General features: G+C 32.2%; 1 protein-coding gene and 1 long non-coding RNA gene across 6 annotated transcripts in view; one reads left to right on the plus strand and one right to left on the minus strand.

Moving 5' to 3' along the window:
* LOC127737672 (uncharacterized) overlaps positions 1 to 20,355 on the plus strand; it is a 139,422-nt gene that overhangs the window by 82,163 nt on the left and 36,904 nt on the right. The window lies entirely within an intron of this gene.
* LOC127737650 (bifunctional glutamate/proline--tRNA ligase-like) overlaps positions 1 to 20,355 on the minus strand; it is a 107,903-nt gene that overhangs the window by 78,828 nt on the left and 8,720 nt on the right. For all 5 annotated transcript variants that reach the window (XM_052248509.1, XM_052248506.1, XM_052248505.1 and 2 more), the window contains exons 3-16: positions 17,255 to 17,354; positions 16,650 to 16,806; positions 15,610 to 15,776; positions 15,135 to 15,220; positions 13,066 to 13,192; positions 10,802 to 10,994; positions 6,347 to 6,518; positions 5,832 to 5,956; positions 4,926 to 5,034; positions 4,311 to 4,395; positions 3,886 to 3,945; positions 3,072 to 3,182; positions 2,423 to 2,559; positions 2,180 to 2,231 (exon numbers count right to left, since the gene is read on the minus strand). In XM_052248509.1, coding sequence (XP_052104469.1) covers positions 2,180 to 2,231; positions 2,423 to 2,559; positions 3,072 to 3,182; positions 3,886 to 3,945; positions 4,311 to 4,395; positions 4,926 to 5,034; positions 5,832 to 5,956; positions 6,347 to 6,518; positions 10,802 to 10,994; positions 13,066 to 13,192; positions 15,135 to 15,220; positions 15,610 to 15,776; positions 16,650 to 16,806; positions 17,255 to 17,354 — 1,681 coding nt within the window. The remainder of the gene's footprint in view (positions 1 to 2,179; positions 2,232 to 2,422; positions 2,560 to 3,071; positions 3,183 to 3,885; positions 3,946 to 4,310; positions 4,396 to 4,925; positions 5,035 to 5,831; positions 5,957 to 6,346; positions 6,519 to 10,801; positions 10,995 to 13,065; positions 13,193 to 15,134; positions 15,221 to 15,609; positions 15,777 to 16,649; positions 16,807 to 17,254; positions 17,355 to 20,355) is intronic.

Here is a 20,355-nt window from a genome sequence, read left to right on the forward strand (position 1 = left end):
GAAATAACCAACTTAAAATGGAAAATTTTAAAAGAAAAAAAAAGGAAAAAAAATAAATCCCCCCCCCCCCCCAAATTTTTTGAACCCCCTTATGATTCATCACCCCCAAACTCAATCCCAGCCTTCCCTTTGTGGTATGGTAACTTGCAGTACAATTTCAGAGAGATTCATACACTTGAACACAAGTTATTGTCTGGAAACTATAAAAATGTGTTTTTTGGCCCCTTTTTGGCCCCAAATTCCTAAACGTTTAGGGCAATTACCCCCAAACTCAAACCCAGCTTTCCCTTTGTGATATGGAACCTTGTAGTACAATTTCAGAAAGATCCATACACTTACACACAAGTTATTGTCCTGAAACTAGAAAAATGCTTGTTTTTTGCCCCTTTTTTGCCCCTAATTCCTAAAATATTGAGGCAATTACCCCCATCATCAATCCCAGCCTTCCCTTTGTGGTATGGTACCTTGCAGTACAATTTCAGAGAGATCCATACACTTGAACACAAGTTATTGTCTGGAAACTAGAAAAATGCTTATTTTTGGCCCCAAATTCCTTAACGTTTCAGCAATTACCCCCAAACTCAATTCCAGCTTTCCCTTTGTGATATGGAACCTTGTAGTACAATTTCAGAAATATCCATACACTTACACACAAGTTATTGTCATGAAACTAGAAAAATGCTTGTTTTTTGCCCCTTTTTGGGCCCCTAATTCCTAAAATTTTGAAGCAATTACCCCCAAAATCAATCCCAGCATTCCTTTTGTGATATGGAACCTTGTGGTACAATGTCAGAGAGATCCATACACTAACACACAAGTTATGTCTGGAAGTTACAAAAATGCTTATTTTTGGCCCCTTTTTGGCCCCTAATTCCTTTACTGTTGGTACCATAACCCCCAAAATCAATCCCAACCTTCCTTTTGTGGTATTGAACCTTGTGGTAAATTTTCATAGAGATCCATTCACTTTAACTAAAGTTAGAGTGCGAAAACCAATGTGTCTTCGGACGACGACGACGACGACGCCAACGTCATACCAATATACGACCACAAAAATTTTTTTGCGGTCGTATAAAAAGGTCTAAAAAGATAAAAAAATTAATAATAAAAAAAAAATATTCAGTCACAGAATTTCAGTCATTTCAACAAAATTAAGCCTATCTAGCAGTTTATAAAATCATGTGTTATGTAGAATTTTATTAAATTAACTCCCCTCTTTTCCAATACAATTATGTAAAGGAATTATATATCCAGTTTTACTCTTTTCTTACTTTAAATGAGTTTTAAGATAAGGAAACTCCTATCCCAGATCTAACTGTCTTAAAATAACCAGACAATGTTTGTCTGTTATTTAGGTATTCCCCAGTGTTTTCCCACCAAAAGAGATCATGTGACATTGTTGTCAACAAAAGGACCATGTGGTCAGGGAATCTATTTGTTTTCTGGATTACTGCTTTTATTAATCTAGTTAGGATATAAACATTCCATTTAAGGTATAGTCAAACATATGCATTTATAAAATAACTGTAGTTTGCAAACAAGTTTTACTTTTCAAATAAAAGATTGATTGTTGGTTGCTTAACTTCTAGTGGCAAATATTTCATGCATATTCAGGACGATTCAAATAAAAGAAACTGGGTCATGATCGTTCATTGGTTGTTACCTTGTTCAACCACGCGAGACCATGTAAATAATATAATCAGCTGTCAGTGTACATCCCTTGAGGCAATTAACAATAATTCGACTTCTTAATTGCCACTGACATGATAATTGGATTAGGGATATCTGAAGTTTAACTTCAATCTATTGAATTTTCAAGTGTGGCGGACAATAAAATAAGCGTGGCGCTGGGAAATTTTAACGTGGTGCTAGAAATTTTTGCGTGGCGCACCGTCATCCTTAAATAGGTTGTGGTGATCCCTGATTGTATTACTGTGTAGGCAATTAAAAAGAGCAATGTGCAAAATTAAGTTTATGTGAAATTAAGCTGATTTACAATAATTCTATTTAAGTTCTGTCAAAAGAAATTACATTTCAACCGAAATCACTTCTTCAAATAACTCATCTAACAATTTGATAGAAAACTACTAGGATGAAAATATCTACAAGGTTGTGTAGTTTCCCATATTATACTTAGCAGGTATATTTTTTCTTAACTCTTGAGTGCATTTACACCAACCTTATTATCCAAGTTCAAAACAGCCTCCATAGACTTTACTTTTCCATTTTCTCTGAAAAGACATATAAATTTAACATCATCTAATGAAGTGATTTAAGTTTTGTATTCCATTATAACTTTAAAATTTCTAAAACTATAAATATTGAATGACAGCAAGGATATCTCGTACAGTATCTATAAAAGATAACAATAAACTAATGTGATACAATTTATTTAAAGACTGAGTATTAAGATACTACTTACTTGACAATTTTGGTGAAACTAATGTTTCCCCAGTTGACAAATGTTACCATTTCTCCCTCAGATATTAACTCTGCATCAGCGCCATCTATGTAAACCAGAGGACTATACCATGTATCCTTGTCTCCTATTTCTCCATTCTAAAATATTAAGTGATTTTTCAGCAACAAGCAAATTTAGAAATCAATGTGTACTTTTGCAGCAGATATCAAACAGTTATCATAAGACTATTTAAAAAAAGCTCAGATACAAATCAGATATTTTAAATGCCTATTTGAGAAATGCATGTATTAGGTGTATTAGGTGGGTATACACTGTCCATCAAAGTTGTGTAAAATCATTTAATTAAAGAACTTTTGGAACAGCAATTGATCATTTTGAAAGGGTATCCAGGTATATCCAAAAATCAGACAAAGTAAAAGGGCTTAATCTTTGATGTCTGTTCTTTTTTGATAATATACCTTGGTGTCATCCTGAGGTGTTGAGTAATAGTTAGGTCTCCTCAATTCTTCTTAGATGATTGGATAATTGATAATTGTTTAACCTGGCATCAGCATAAAACTTCTATATCGCGAAAAGGTTTTAGATAATAATACTGTAATTCTTTTTTGACGGAATGGAATGTCAGTAGATTAAAGGATTGATATCTTACCTTTGGATGTTTAGGAACTTGTTTCATACTCTCCTCCGCCCCTTTAATCTTAACAGGAACTACATCGTCTTTCAACAGAGCCGTGTACCTTGGTACAATTGGATCTATGACCTGCATTATTCAAACATTATTATCAAGTAAGATGATGGTGTTTAATATTTTCTCCAATGATTAATATTTTTCCATTCTGGTTGTTGACATTGATCTTTTTGTTCGGCATGATTATAAATAAAAGGATATGTGGGTAATAAATATGTCAATAAGACAGCAACCCAGCAAAATAAATAAACCAGAAAAGACATCTAAATTTCAACATACAATAGACAAGTGTCCTATTCATGTGTCAAGCTCTAAGTGGCTCAAGTTAAGGGCATACGATACAGAAAAGATCTCTCATTGATTTTTCCTTAAAATTTTGACACATAGTCAACTTTGATATGTACTTTTGAAATATGCAAAGAAAAATATACCATCATGACTAACTTTTTGAGATATTTCAGTTTGAAATTTGCATGTTTCATGTAAAAACACAAATTGTCAATTTTCAATACTTTTCAGGAAAAATAACACAATATTCACACACAAAGAGACATTGTCACCCGATTTTTTGCTAAAAGATCCTTAATTTATAGGCCTTTAATGCCATCCCTAAAATGAAGGTGTAACGTGAAAAAAAAATTTGATATCATACAATTATTGGTAACAAAAGCTGTAGACGACTTTCTTACCAATACAAATGCATATATAAAAAGTTGTTTGTTGATCTATCTATACATGATGTACTGATTGGTAAATATGGTAATACTTTACCAACCTTCTTATTAACAGACCATATCTTGTCCCATTCCATCATAACAACAGACCTGGAAGACCCCTGTTACAAAAAAATAACATTTTATCTTAAAACATATGTCTCATACAATTGCTAATTCAATTCATTTTTATATGACATAATAGAACATTTTTTTTCAAAACAGCTTTACAATTTTGCTTTGGCAGTATTTAATTCTTCTTTTAAGATAGAAAAACCCTTAAACCACAAGAGTGCAGCAAATCATTGCATGCAATTCCCAATTATATGGCATTGAAATTTGTGCAGTATGTTCTGTTAGAAAAACAAATTGATCATCTTACAATGTTACATGATTTCATTCATACTGGTGTTCTCTTGTAATACCTTACTGACAACCATAACTTAGCTATACTATAACCATTAATCTAACAGTATACAATACTAACCTGAGCTACAATAAACTGTTTTAATCCCTCTACTGTAAGTCCTCTTCGAAGTACACCTCTTACTGTTGGCATTCTAGGGTCATCCCTATATAATGTCAATAAAGTAAGGATAAAGAATCATTAGTTTAGTTATGTGCAGTTCAGAAATAATATTCCAAACAGCTCAAATTTACATAAAAAACATAGAACAGATCAAATACAATATCTATAATGAGGCACAATCACTCTTTCTGGAAAACTCATTTATAAAAACCAAATTATTATGTGATCTTAACTTGTCTTGTTTGACCATGAGGTTTTGCCCCCAAAAAATGTGGTTTATGACACTCTCTACCAATGAATGGCTTCCAAAACATGTCTTACACTGCTTATTTTCCATTCCTTTGGTTTGATCTGAAATTCTTGACATTTGGCATGAAAGTACATTTAACTGGGGTTTCTATCTTTCTGTATAAAACTGTATTTTTTTTTGCAGTGTTTTTTTTTCGTCTAGTGTTTGACTTTTCATTTTGTTCTTTTGCTATGGTGCTTACTGTCTTCTTTTGACTTATAGTAATAATTGCCCCTTGATATCTTTTACTCTGATAAACTGCTCAGAAAAGTGAATTGACTAACCATCCATCTACGATTCCTTCGGTAACAAACCAGGTCAGTTTTCTCTTAGACAGTAATGTATTCTGAAGATTTAATCTGCTGTACTCATAGATATGGGGTTTTCTTAGTTCTGTAATTCAAAATGGAAGCTATTATTATATTTTACAATGTTGCTGATGTCAGGACACTACTTTTCTATTGGTTGCTATATGAACACAGTGTTAATAATTGAACATGCCTAAATGTTACCCCACCCATCCACTTTCACCAAGAATAATAATAAAAAATAAAAATTCATTTTAATGGAGCAAACCTACCACTAAAGTCTTCAAACAATTTACTAAAGAAAAGGAAAAAAATCCAAAATGTCATTTATCTTAATACAATGTCTTTTACAAATCTTTAAAAAAAAAATGAATTATTTCCCTTTGAACAGAAATCTAGTAATTAATAAGTATTTCATCAAAAATTCTAGGGAAAGGGCTTTAACTGAACAAGGAGAAAAGCTAAAATCATGAAAATCAAACTTGACCTGTAACTTGTCATGATAAAACAATACACCAAATATCAAATCAATATCTTCAAGCATGAAGAAAAAAAGTCTGGAAAACTGATTTGCCGGACTGACGGATGGACAGACGGACGGACGGACAGACAGACGGACGGACGGAGTGCAAACCTACAGTCCCCTTCGACTTGGGACTAAAAAAGTCTAATGAGGATTGCTTATGAAGGTACTTTTCTACACTCCATTAGTCAGGTTAATTTTGTATTAAACCTTCAGAATAAGGCCTTTTCTTCAACAGTTTTAAAATATTGATTTGTTACAAGGAGTTTATATCCGCCTGACAAGTGACATGGTCCTGAATCTCAAATTTACTCTTCAGAAGTTACTTTTAAGTTTTTTTTCAGAGTGAAATGACTTACTTAGTGCCTCTATAAACCAAAAATACTGATCATCTCTATCATGGTACTCTGTGGTTCTCAGAGCATGCGTCACACCTTCTATACTATCTACGATTGGACAGGCAAAATCATATGTTGGATACGCCCTGTAAGACATTATCAAAATTGAGTCTTCAGTAATAAACAAACACAAAATATAACAGTATAACTGTAAATATTCACAGGTCAAATTTTTTTTCCAGAATTAAGGTTAAAATGTGTATTTCTAATTCTGCAGATTTTTCTTTTTGCAATTGGCATTAGACTTTCAAACAGTAAATGAAGGCATTTGAACTACCACACCAACCGCCATAGCCTTTTATGTTCTCATTGTCTTCCAACCGTACAAAACAACAGCATAAAATACACTCTTCTATTTGTTTCATGTTTTCACATGTATTTCATTATTTCATTAGTACACTGTATCATTCCTTAAAATAGTCATTGCCTGACTCCATGTTTAATAGAGCCCCTATAAAGCATTACACATTTCTTACTTGTATTTGTTACCAGTTTTTACATGGGTCTCATTTTTACACCTATACATTGTTGGGTCCCTCAAACAGCCATTGTCAGACTGCATGTCTAGCTTTGCCCTGACACAGCATTTCAGCCCAGAATCAGTTCCTTTTTTCATCTCCTCCCACATTTTCAAATTCTTCTCCACACCTAAACAAAAAAAGGACAACAATTATTATTAAAATATGTTAATAAATAAATGTAGATAGTGTCCACATGTGGACACAGATGATGCCCCCGCTTGCATATCATATAGTTAAAAAGGGACATAACTGAAGAACGGTAAAAGTGACGCTACCCAAATTTAAACTTGATCTGAGTTTTGTGGTAATAAGCACTGTGTGTAAGTCTCATAACATTTGGTTGAGGCTAACTTAAGTAGAGAACAGAAACTAAAAATTCAGCAATTTTTCTATTTGTAAACACGCATAACTCTAGAACGGCTGTGTATAAGTTTTATAACATTTGGTTGAGACAAACTAAAGTTAGAGAACGGAAACGAAAAATTCAGCAATTTTTATGTTTATAAAGGGACATAACTCAAGAATGGTAAAAGTGTTGCCATCAAATTTCGTACTCAATCTGTATTATGTAGTAATAAGCATTGTGTATAAGTTTCATAACATTTGGTTGAGGCAAACTAAAGTTAGAAAACGGAAACAAAAAATTTGTACTTGATCTTAGTTTTGTTGTAATGAATATTGTGTATAGGTTTCATAATGTTTGGTTGGGGCAAACTTAAGTTACAGAATGGAAACTAAAAATTTTGCAATCTTTCGATTTATAAAGGGGCATAACTCAATAATGGTTAAAGTGACACTACCCAAATTCAACATGATCTGTGTTTTATCAGTGGAAGTCAAAATTAAACATTGCATTGTATAAAGCATTGATTGTAGTTGATTCAACTATAATCATGGAAAAAGAAAGATAACTCCAATTTTAAAAATAACTTGATATTTAGAAGAAAATAAAAATTTCGCAATTTTTCCATTTCTAAAGGGGCATAACTCTAGAACTATAAGTTTCATAACATTGGTTGAGGCAAACTAAAGTTAGAGAACGGAAATGAAAAATTCAGCAATTTTTCCATTTGTAAAGGGGCATAACTCTAGAACGGTAAAAGTGATGCACCAAAATTCAAACTTGATTTGTGTTTTGTGGTTATAAGCATTGTGTATAAGTTTCATAACATTTGGTTGAGGCAAACTAAAGTTCGAGAACGGAAACGATAAATTCAGCAATTTTCCATTTGTAAAGGGGCATAACTCTAGAACGGTAAAAGTGACGCCACCAAAATTCAAACTTAATCTGTGTTTTGTGGTAATAAGCATTGTGTATAAGTTTCATAACATTTGGTTGAGACAAACTAAAGTTAGAGAACGGAAACTAATTTTGGGACGTACGTACGTACAGACGGACAAGGGTAAAACTTAATGCCCCCTCTGCCAAGGCGGGGGCATAAAAATATCTTGCAGAACATGATATCTATAAATTTTTAGACAACCAACTGAAATAAATCAACCATCTATTATTTAATTACTTTAAGTTATACAGGCCTGTAATTAAATTTCATACAAACAAGCATTATGAGAGTATTGCATGGCAATACATAGTCCCCTACCGGGTAAAAATTCATTATACTGAAACAAAATGCTAACTTGTTCTATAACTTGTCATGGTGTAAACAAAAAGAAAATATCAAGTCAATATCTTCAAGCATGACTAAAAACAGTGTGGAAAACTGAATATATGAGTGAATTTTTTCAAGTCTAAGGACCATAACTCTGCACAAAATTATCAGACCGAAACAAAAATTTGAACTTGATCTGTAACTTGTCATGATAAAACTATTTACCAATTGTCAATCAATATATTCAAGCATGATGAAAAAAAGTGTGGAAAACCTATAACACTCTAAAATTAGATATGATGTAATACAATGTATATCTATTTTCAAGTTACAATCAAATATAATTAATAGTTCCAAATATTTTTTCTTTCATTTGTCACAAACTAATATAGATTTGTAACTTACCTATAAAATGTCAACAACTTTTATCTACACAATGTAATGTAATGAAGTATATACCTTAATTAAAATAGATTATTATCTAATTAAAGGATTTCACTTAATAAAAAAATATATACATGTAGCATTCAGAAAATTAGTTTATACAAAATAACATATAAACCTGCCACAAAATTCCTCAAACAATTAACCAAAGAATGTCTTTTAAAAAATGAGTTATCACTCTTTGTACAGATTATATGGTTTAACATAGTACTCTAACATTAGTTATGGAGTTTTTTCATGGACCATAACTCTGGACTAAATCATCAGACCGGAACATAATTCAAACTTGATCTATAACTTGTCATGATAAAACTATATACCAAATATCAAATCAATATCTTCAAGAACGAAGAAAAAAAGTGTGGAAAGCTGAGTTGCCGGACTGACGGATGGACAGACGGACGGACGGACAGACAGACGGACAGAGTGCAAACCTAAAGTCCTCTTCTACTTCGTCGGTAGGGGACTAAAAATGGTCTGAGGCTCTTTTAAAGAAAATACCACTTACAAGTGTTTTTTTCCCAGAAGATTTTTTGTGAAATGAGTCACAGATGTTTAATTAAGAGAAAAATTGAAGTTTATTGTAATTTCAATCTTTTTTTCACATTTGCAACAATACTTAACAATGACTTTTTTACAAACACATTTTATTTATATCATTCAGACATAACCAAAATGATAAAAGAACAGAGTTCCAATGTCCCTCGCGTTGCACATATTTTATCTATCCAAGGATCAAGGGCAATAACTAAACTAGAGGCTCTAAAGAGCCTGTGTCGCTCACTTTGGTCTATGTGCATATTCAACAAAGGACACTCTCCAGCATTGTAGACGAGAATAGAATGCATGATAAAAATCTCTGTTTTGATGATCTTGTATTGCTGATCATTTAGTCTATTTAGTTTCTCTCTATCATCTTAAGTTTTTGCTCACAAAACAAAAGAGGGTAAAAAAAAATCCTCATTTAAGGGCAATCACTCCTATAGAGAGTGACAGTCTACTAACTATATCGACAAGATTTGACTTGTTAGTAGATCTTGCCTTGCTGATCATTTTTGTGATTTAAATTGTCTTATTATCTATAATAATTTTTATCATATAAGACAAAACGCCAAAAAAAATAGTAAAAATCGTCCTTTAAGAACCATAACTCTAATAAGGAGTTGTCCTACGATTTCCTCCATAGTGTCTTAATTGTAGATATTGTCTTGCTGATCATTTTTGCTTATTTAAGTTTCTATCTATCTATTATAATTTTTATCACATCAGGCAAAAACACAAAAAATCGGTAAAAATCATCATCAAAGGGCAATAACTCTAATAAGAAGTTAACTGACGATTTCGACCATGCAGGCTTATTTGTAGAACTTGTCTTGCTGATACTTTTGCAATTTACAGTTTCTCTCCATCTATTAAAGGTAAAAATAAAACTCCTATAAGAAGTCGTCTGACAGTTTTGACGTATATGGACAATTGGTAGAGCTTAACATTTTGATCATGGGACACATATTTTAACTAGATACCCAAATGATGATTGTGGCCAAGTTTGGTTAAGTTTGGTCCAGTTGTTTCAGATGAGAAGAAGATTTTTTGTAAAAGTGAACTGACGACGACGACAATGGACGCCAAGTGATGAGAAGTGAGCCAAAAATACACTTTTTTTTTGTTCTTTAAAACTGTTGATAAATATCTTAGAGAAATAAATGCTTCAGAGCAAATTCAATGTGATTTCCAATATGATTAATAATTCCAAGGGGCAAAACTCATTAAAAATATTTGATCAGCACTTATTTTCAAACGTGTCAAAGACATTGTTGATATAAAATTCATAAGAATTGTACACATGAGAGCGCTAACGATGCAATTTTCCATATAATTAATATCTCCAAAGGGCATAACTCTTTTAAAAATAATTGATCGGCATAGATTTTTCCAACTCTTCCAAGACATCGCTGATATAAACCTTAGATATAAGTTTCATAAAAATCTGTCAAGAATTGTACACATGAGAGCACTAACTATGCAATGCTCCATATCATTAATGTTTCCAAGGGCATAACTCTTTTTTGAAATAATTGATCGGCACTGATTTTTCGAACTGTGTGGGAGCGCTAACAAAACCAGTCGAACGGACGCCTGGTATTTCTATGTCCCAATGCAACGCGTTGCACTGAGGGGACAAAAACAAATTTAAACTATAAATCACCTTTGCAATCAGTAATGGAATTCACACATATATCAACCCAACTTGAGATGTCTTTTGTATTTTTTGTTGGGTTGGGTTGCTGTTTCATTTAGATGCAATTTCCATCTTTTTATTCAATTATTTACTATTCACTACTTATATGATACTTACTGTTTTTCCTGTTATCTGATTCTACCCTTTCCTCTCGCTCTTTTTTCATCTGCTCAGGTTCAGTATTGTCCACATAGGCTTTTCCTTCTTTAATCATCTTGGTACACAAGTCCAGCATCAAGTCAAAATGATCTGAAGTGTGACTGAACTTGTCATACTTAATACCCAACATAGCCACATCTTCCAATATTACCTACAATTAATTAGGAAATTAAAATTTTAATTTCAACTACTTTTATTACTTCATTATCTTAACTTCATTTTGTTATCAAGAAAATAAATGTTGTTTTGTTTGCATGTCATGTTAATTGTAAATAACAATACTACATGAAAAAATCTTTTAATAAAATTTCAAATACTGACAGATACTCAAAACTCAAAAACTTCTCTTGTACTTATACAGAAAACACTTTACTAAACAATGCAAATTTGCCAGAAATAAAGTCGTAGCTCTTTTTACAGAAGCTGATTCACAAATTTCATTTATTGTCGATTCGTTTATTTTCATGTGTACCAATTTCCATAGATTAAAGAAAAAATGCGTTTTCATGGATATTTGAATTCGTGGTTTTACAAAAGTCTGCTTACAAGTCTATAGAAAATTTGTAATTTGCTGAAGTTTTGTGGTTCACCTGTCCCACGAAATCTACAAAATATGTAACCCACAAATAACAAAGAATCCACAGTACTTAAAAATGTCTGTTATGATAAGCAATATGTACTCTCCAAATATTTGCATGCACGTTAACACAGTGAGGTTAGCATTAAATTATATTTTATGATTATTGATATACTTTGTAATACAGTGTACATTATAGTTTACAATGTATTTTTAATGCCTTCGTACTGTGTGTGTATTCTTCAAGTTTTCTGTTTCATAATCTTAAAGGATTGACTATGGTATAGAGTTATAGTCACCTGGACTTCTCTTCTTTGAAAATTATCATGAAAATGTCTATTTCAAATAATTTAAAATATCAATTAGAGCTGTTCCCAAAATTAATGAGTATGCTTGTATGAATGAAGAAGGGGAGATCAGAAAACTAGAGGCTTTCAAGAGCCTGTGTCGCTCACCTGTATTTACTGATGCTTTGGAAATCATGTAAAATAAGGTTAAAATCATAATTAATAGTATTAGATATTAGATATTATAATGATATCTAAGATAACAACAAAAAACTGCAAAATTTCTGTAAAATTATTAACTCAGGGGCAGCAACCCAACAAAGGGTTGTCGGATTCGTCTGAAAATTTCAGGGCAGATAAATCTAAATCTGATGAACATTTTTGCCACCTGTCAGATTTGCTCTAAATGCTTTAGTTTTAGAGATATAAACCAAAAACTGCATTTTACCCCTATGTTCTATTTTTAACCATGTCAGCCATGATGGTTGGAAGGCGGGGTCATCAGACAAATTTTTAAACTAGATACCCTAATAATGATTATGGCCAAGTATGGTTAAATTTGTCTCAGTAGTTTCAGAGAAGAAGATTTTTGTAAAAGATTACAAAAATTTACGAAAAATTGTTAAAAATTGACTATAAAGGGCAATAACTCCTAAAGGGGTCGACTGACAATTTTGGTCATGATGACTTATTTGTAGATCTGACTTTGCTGAACATTATTGCTGTTCACAGTTTATATCTATCTATAATAATATTCAAGATAATAACCAAAAACGGCAAAAATTTCCTTAAAATTACCAATTCAGGGGCAGCAACCCAATAACAAGTTGTCCCATTCATCTGCAAATTTCAGGGCAGATAGATCTTGACCTGATAAACAATATAACCCCATTACAGATTTGCTCTAAATGCATTGGTTTCAGAGATATAAGCCAAAATCTACATTTTACCCCTATGTTCTATTTTTAGCCATGGTGGCCATCTTGGTTGGTTGGCCGGGTCACCGGACACATTGATAAAACTAGATACCCCAATGATGATCGTGGCCAAGTTTGGTTAAATTTAGCCCAGTGGTTTCAGAGAAGAAGATTTTTGTAAAATTTAACGGACGCCGGACGCCAAGTGATGAGAAAAGCTCACTTGGCCCTTTGGGCCAGGTGCGCTAAAAACCTGGTCACCAAAACAATGTAAAAACAAATTTTTTATAATTCTTCTATGTTTGGGAAAATAAAAGCACACACCAATTATTCATTCTAACTGACTCACACCTTCCCCATACAATTCATAATAGGATTACTTTAACTGCCCTAATCAAATATATCATTCACTATAAAAGGCATAGAATTTCTAGATTATACCTGCTCAAACTCTGATGATTCTTTAGCTGGATTTGTATCATCAAATCTCATAATCAACGTTCCTTTGAACATCTCTCTATAGTAATAATTCAAAAGGGCTGCCTTAGCATGTCCAACATGTAAATATCTGAAAAGTAAAATAATCAAATCTGAAAAAAACATGACTTTCTTTTGATAATCAACATCTCAAAAGAAAAAAAAACTTGTGTTTTTTCCTTTTAAGAGTTTTATACATCTACATATATCTTTGAATATATATATAATATATATCTTTCAACAACTCATCTAATTCTTTGTGAGCAGCTTTATAATTTCATGATGATGGATAAACCCAGGCCTACATATTTTAATGAGAAGCCCTGTTACATATATCAGGAGATGTTCAAAGGAAGCAATGCAATCTTTATAATGTTCAATTTCATACATATTTCTTTACCTTCTGAAATTCTGCAAAATATCTTTCAGGGTTTGTGTCATCAAACCTCAATATGTATTTGCCTTTAAACATCTCCCGATAGTAATAATTGATTAATGCTGCTTTACCATGTCCAATGTCTAGATATCTAAAACATTAGACATCTCCCGATAGTAATAATTGATTAATGCTGCTTTACCATGTCCAATGTCTAGATATCTAAAACTTTAAACATCTCCCAATAGTAATAATTGATTAATGCTGCTTTACCATGTCCAATGTCTAGATATCTAAAACATTAAACATCTCCCAATATTAATAATTGATAAATGCTGCTTTACCATGTCCAATGTCTAGATATCTAAAACTTTAAACATCTCCCTATAGTAATAATTGATTAATGCTGCTTTCCCATGTCCAATGTCTAGATATCTAAAACATTAAACATTTCCCGATAGTAATAATTGATTAATGCTGCTTTCCCATGTCCAATGTCTAGATATCTAAAACATTAAACATCTCCCGATAGTAATAATTGATTAATGCTGCTTTCCCATGTCCAATGTCTAGATATCTAAAACATTAAACATCTCCCAATAGTAATAATTGATTAATGCTGCTTTCCCATGTCCAATGTCTAGATATCTAAAACATTAAACATCTCCCGATAGTAATAATTGATTAATGCTGCTTTCCCATGTCCAATGTCTAGATATCTAAAACATTAAAGATCTCCCGATAGTAATAATTGATTAATGCTGCTTTACCATGTCCAATGTCTAGATATCTAAAACATTAAAGATCTCCCGATAGTAATAATTGATTAATGCTGCTTTACCATGTCCAATGTCTAGATATCTAAAACATTAAAGATCTCCCGATAGTAATAATTGATTAATGCTGCTTTACCATGTCCAATGTCTAGATATCTAAAACATTAAAGATCTCCCGCTAGTAATAATTGTTTAATGCTGCTTTCCCATGTCCAATGTCTTGAAATCTAAAACTTTAAACATCTCCCGATAGTAATAATTAATTAATGCTGCTTTCCCATGTCCAATATCTAGATATCTAAAACATTAAACATCTCTCGATAGTAATAATTGATTAATGCTGCTTTCCCATGTCCAATGTCTAGATATCTAAAACATTAAAGATCTCCTGATAGTAATAATTGTTTAATGCTGCTTTCCCATGTCCAATGTCTAGATATCTAAAACATTAAACATCTACCGATAGTAATAATTAATTAATGCTGCTTTACCAGGTCCAATGTCTAGATATCTAAAACATTAAACATCTACCGATAGTAATAATTTATGCTGCTTTACATTGTCCAATGTCCAGATATCTAAACCATGAAACAGCTTTCATATCCAACACATACAGCCCTACTATTAAATGAACACTTCATTGGTATATCTTTTTTATTCATGACTATTGTAATTTTATGTTGAAGATTTGTTAAAGATTCCATATTAAAAACATTTCACCAAATGGGTTTATCACATATATATTGAATTCAATTTCTAACTGTTCGATAAAATTCTTGTGGAATGCTTGAATATTCAACATTATTCAATATTTCATAACCATGAAATTTTCTCTGGTATAATATGCATGTCTAAATTGAATTGAGTTAACCTCCACTTACCCACTTGCTTCTGGAGGAAATCTGACCACAACTTTGCCCATCTCTGCTCCTGGGAGGTCAACAAACTTTCCTTCATCTTTTTTGATCTACAAACATTAAAGCTATACAGTTATTTCTTTGCAAATTTTAAACATATCTATGGTTAAATATTTGTAGTTCCAAATAGTGCCAGTTAAGCTTCACGTCTTGCCTTTTCAGGAAAATAGAGACCCAAGGTTCCAAAATTTGCAGTCTCAATGACTTTTAAATTGATCATTAATTAATTTGATATATAATAACAAACATGACATGCTCAGTAAATCCCATAATTTTACTTTGTTCCTCAGGCTGTTTAACTATCAGTTCACTTTCATCATCAATTAAAAGTAGCAAAAGTCAAAAGTTTCTAATTGATATAAAATTACAATCAAGTTGGCATTATATATTATGAAAATAACTACAATATACTTTATAAAAATCGCTATTAAATACTTACTGATGACTCCGTCTTTTTATCCTTTCCTCCTCCTCCTTTGACTTCAACCTTAGGCGTCTTTTTCATGATGGACGAGAAGACAGGTTGTTCACATAAATATTTATAATATCTCTTGACATTAACTGGTGCTTCTCCACTGGTATACAACTTCTGCCATGCACTATTACCTATATATTTATATAAATATTTGTTATCAGACAAAATAAGATGATGCAATAATCATGAAATGATTTTAAGATATGAAAAAAATGGAATACTGTTTATCTATATTTGTGCAACAATCAATGTGCATGAATAGTTAAACATAGATAGAAGCTGATATACTTTAGTCTGGACAAAATAATTTAGTTGTAAGTTGTTGCTAGTTTTTGAACAGCTTTTAGTTTCTGTTACAGTTAGTTCTCTTAGATCGGTATTTTGTGGTCTTTTGTGTTTATGTTGTTTTTGCTGCTTTTTGCTACCAAATTGATGAATCAAGCAATTTCTCACTGATTTTCAGTTTGTTTTTATTTTGAAATGTAGTACTCACAAAGATGTTTAACAACACCACATTCTTTTTGTCCCTGTCCAAAGTCAGGAACTTATATTCAGTGGTTGTCATTACCTGCTGTCTATCTGTTTGATTTCTTTTTCTTTTGTTGTTTTGTCATAAATGAGGCTGATGGTTTTCTCCTTTCAATTCTTTCACATTTTGTCATGTCAGGGTCTTTTATAGCAGACTATATGGTATGTGTTGTGAGAGTTATAATGGTCTGATGACTCTTGAGGTGGGGGAAGTGAGATGGGAGTGCTTCTTTTGGGTAATAGAGATTTAGCCAACTGTAAACGATTGAGTTGGGAAGTACTTCTTTAGCTCAGTCAGATAAAGCACTGACTTCCAACACAGAGGTCCTGGGTTTGAGCCCTGGATGAAACAATGTGATTTTCTTATGAGAATCATGCTCTTTGGTTACTGTACAAACCAAGATGACAATTACAATTGTAATTTAAGTTGTATGAATATTTTTAAAGTCCACATAAAACAATTAACTTTTACATACTATGTAAGCATTCCCATACTGCAAAATCAGCAATGGTTACACAATGACCAACTAGGTAGGTGATTGGTCCTAACACTGTATCAAGGTAGACAACTGCTGATGTGAAATCATTAGCACATGATAATCTCCCTTGAGCAAACAGCAACCAATGGTCTACCTACAATATATAACAATCAGATATAATTGCTTTATGTAAAACATGATTCAAGGCACTTGGTACTTTCTCAAAGATTTTAGAAAAGGTTGCCATTTGTTACAAACTTTCCCTAGTCATTTTAAGGATTTTGAGAGATAAAATTCTGCACATCAAGCATCCATGTTTAAAAAAATACAAGGGATTCAATTCTATTCTATTCTATTTAGGAAATGTGCAGAAGTTATCATAATTTCCTACTGAAACAAAAGATACATTGTAACCTCTACTAAAATATGACGATGATATGCACAAACATTGTGGATTTGTCCTGGTCATGTCTTGTTGGATATTTTACAATGCCCAGAATGGCTTTATTTAATTTCCATTAATAGCAACCCATATTTAAATCCAAATCATACATACATGTACCACAACAAAAAGAATTATTTTTCTTATAAAGACAACTTACCTCTGTTTTTTCAACAGCTGTATTTCCTTGAATACCAAGGTCTGGAAAACTTCTGGCCAAAAATCGGCAGATTGAGTGGTTCGAACTGAATGAAGTGTTCCTATGAAAATCAATAATCGTAAGTTTAAAATTCAATGCTACTTTTTGTCTGAACAAAGGGTATAATTATGTTTGTATTGTTTCTGCATTTTACAAAGATATTGTTGGGCAAATGATGACTGTATTAGTTTTAAATTTTGCCCTACAAAGACTGTAATTTGCTAATATTTCCATTCATCTGTTTAGTCTTAAATGCACATGTTTAGTGTATTGAAATCAAGCAAACAATTCTACTCAAACAAGTATCAGTCTTGAACTTGAAGTGAGTTGAGAGCTCTTTAACGGAGTTGAAGGCTTCTTTATGACTTAGAGATGAAGAATAGCAATAAAATATATATTCCCTTGTTTTGGGTTTTTCAGGTGTCAATAGGGATTTTGTGTCAAGAAATCCACCATCCCTTTATTTAAAACCATATTGCAATCACATTATTAGTTATTGGTCTTTTTTTTGTTATCAAGTGATTTATCATGATCAGGATTCCAGCAGTACCTGGATATTTCTCAAATTACTCAAACCTACAGATGCCAAAGGGCACTTTCCAATAGGCTATTTCTGGAATCTTGTCTTTCACCGGAAAAGATCGTCAATTTTGCACGCCTTTATAACGTCATTTACCAGATAGAAGGCGCGCCTGTATCCCTGCTCTATTAAAGTTTCAAGCACTTTCAGAATCGTCATTCTGCAGGGTAGTCTAGAAATAATTTACGTTCCGTAAGTACGTAATCTTAATTCCCGTACGACTGAAGGGAGGGTGACCAACTTATTAGATTTAATTTCCCAAATAATTTGTGCAGTATAAGATCAAACTTTTTCACCTGTTCGCTCGACATGTGTTGGAAGTGACGATGCCTACATTTTGGTCACGAGGTGATGGAAGTCACATGACAGATTCAACTAACTACCATATCCCGGAACTGGCGTATACTTTCAACCAAGTTTAGATACAGATGTCAACTTTCCGTAAAGACAAAAATCTTCCAATATTTACTTCTTATCATTTTAGTAGTAGTTTTCATTCATTATTTTTCATTTATATTATAAAATGACCATCTAATTTGTAAGCAGATTTACAACTGAACTTTTAGAGTGCATGTTTCAAGAAAAATCTCTAAGTTTGCTTGTTTGACTTGCAAAATAGACTGGTGAACCATTAGTTGTTTACTAGTCATTGTAAATATGGAAGCAGACTGGTCAAACAGGTTTTACAAGTATTTCTTTTTCTACCTGTCCCATGATTGCCTGGTAATTTTGATTTTACGGTATTCCATCAAACAAACAAACTGAAATTCAGTTTTCTATTTACACACTCAAATATATATTCTTTAACATATACATACATAATAAATGTTTTGACTAGTTTTACATGTCTGCCTTACATTTAAAATACATTTTATCACAAACAACAACTTCGATTAAAGTATACAATAAAAATATTTTCATGTGGTTAGTCCCTAACCTCATATCAAAGTTGATTCCCAATTCCTGCAAATGAAAATTAGTGAGCAATAACATGTAGAAACTAATCTGAATTGTCACAATCATAATAAAATGCTCCGCTGGGCGCAGCTTGATACGACCGCAGAGGTCGAACCCTGAACAGTTGGGGGAAGTATGGACACAACATTCAAGCTTGATACAGCTTTGGATTTGGATTGTGATTAAATATTGGACACAGCATAGGTTTCTAACACAGATTGAATGTGGTCTAAGAACTTAAAAATTTTAAATTGGACATTCACCTATTATGGTCCAATATCCAAAATCTAAATACATGGTTAGATTCAGCATATCAAAGAACCCCAAGAATTCAATTTTTGATGAAATCAAACAAAGTTTAATTTCGGACCCTTTTGACCTCAATGTGGACAAAGTTGATAACGGGGCCCAAAAATCAAAAATCTAAATACATGGTTAGATTCAGCATATCAAAGAACACCATATATTCAATTTTTGTTGAAATCAAACAAAGTTTAATTTTGGACCCCGATTTGGACCAACTTGAAAACTGGGCCCATAATCAAAAATCTAAATACATGTTTAGATTCAGCATATCAAAGAACCCTAAGAATTCAATTTTTGTTAAAATCAAACTAAGTTTAATTTTGGACCCTTTGGACCTTAATGTAGACCAATTTGAAAACGGAACCAAAAATTAAGAATCTAAATACACGGTTAGATTCGGCATATCAAAGAACCCCAATAATTCAATTTTTGATGAAATCAAACAAAGTTTAATTTTGGACCCTTTTGACCTCAATGTGGACAAAGTTGATAACGGGGCCCAAAAATCAAAAATCTAAATACATGGTTAGATTCAGCATATCAAAGAACCCCATATATTCAATTTTTGTTGAAATCAAACAAAGTTTAATTTTGGACCCCGATTTGGACCAACTTGAAAACTGGGCCCATAATCAAAAATCTAAATACATGTTTAGATTCAGCATATCAAAGAACCCTAAGAATTCAATTTTTGTTAAAATCAAACTAAGTTTAATTTTGGACCCTTTGGACCTTAATGTAGACCAATTTGAAAACGGAACCAAAATTTAAGAATCTAAATACACAGTTAGATTCGGCATATCAAAGAACCCCAATAATTCAATTTTTGATGAAATCAAACAAAGTTTAATTTTGGACCCTTTGGACCTCAATGTGGACCAATTTAAAAACGGGGCCCAAAATCCAAAAACTAAATACACGGTTATATTCAGCATATTAAAGAACCCCATGAAATCAAGAATAAAACCCCATTGAAATTGGTCAAGAAATAAGCAATTTAAAGGAAGTATCTTCTTTTGCACAATCCTGTGCTATTAAATATTTCTTGCTATTGCGCAATACTGTACAATTGACAATTTCTTGCTATTGCGCAATATTGTGCTATTGGATATTTCTTGCTATTGCGCAATACTGTGCAATTGAAGATTTCTTGCTATTGTGCAATACTGTGCAATTGAAAATTTCTTGCTATTGCACAATACTTATTATCTCCTACCAT

Source organism: Mytilus californianus, unplaced genomic scaffold, assembly GCF_021869535.1.
Source record: "Mytilus californianus isolate M0D057914Y unplaced genomic scaffold, xbMytCali1.0.p SCAF_4, whole genome shotgun sequence".
NCBI classification, from domain to species: Eukaryota; Metazoa; Mollusca; class Bivalvia; order Mytilida; family Mytilidae; genus Mytilus; species Mytilus californianus.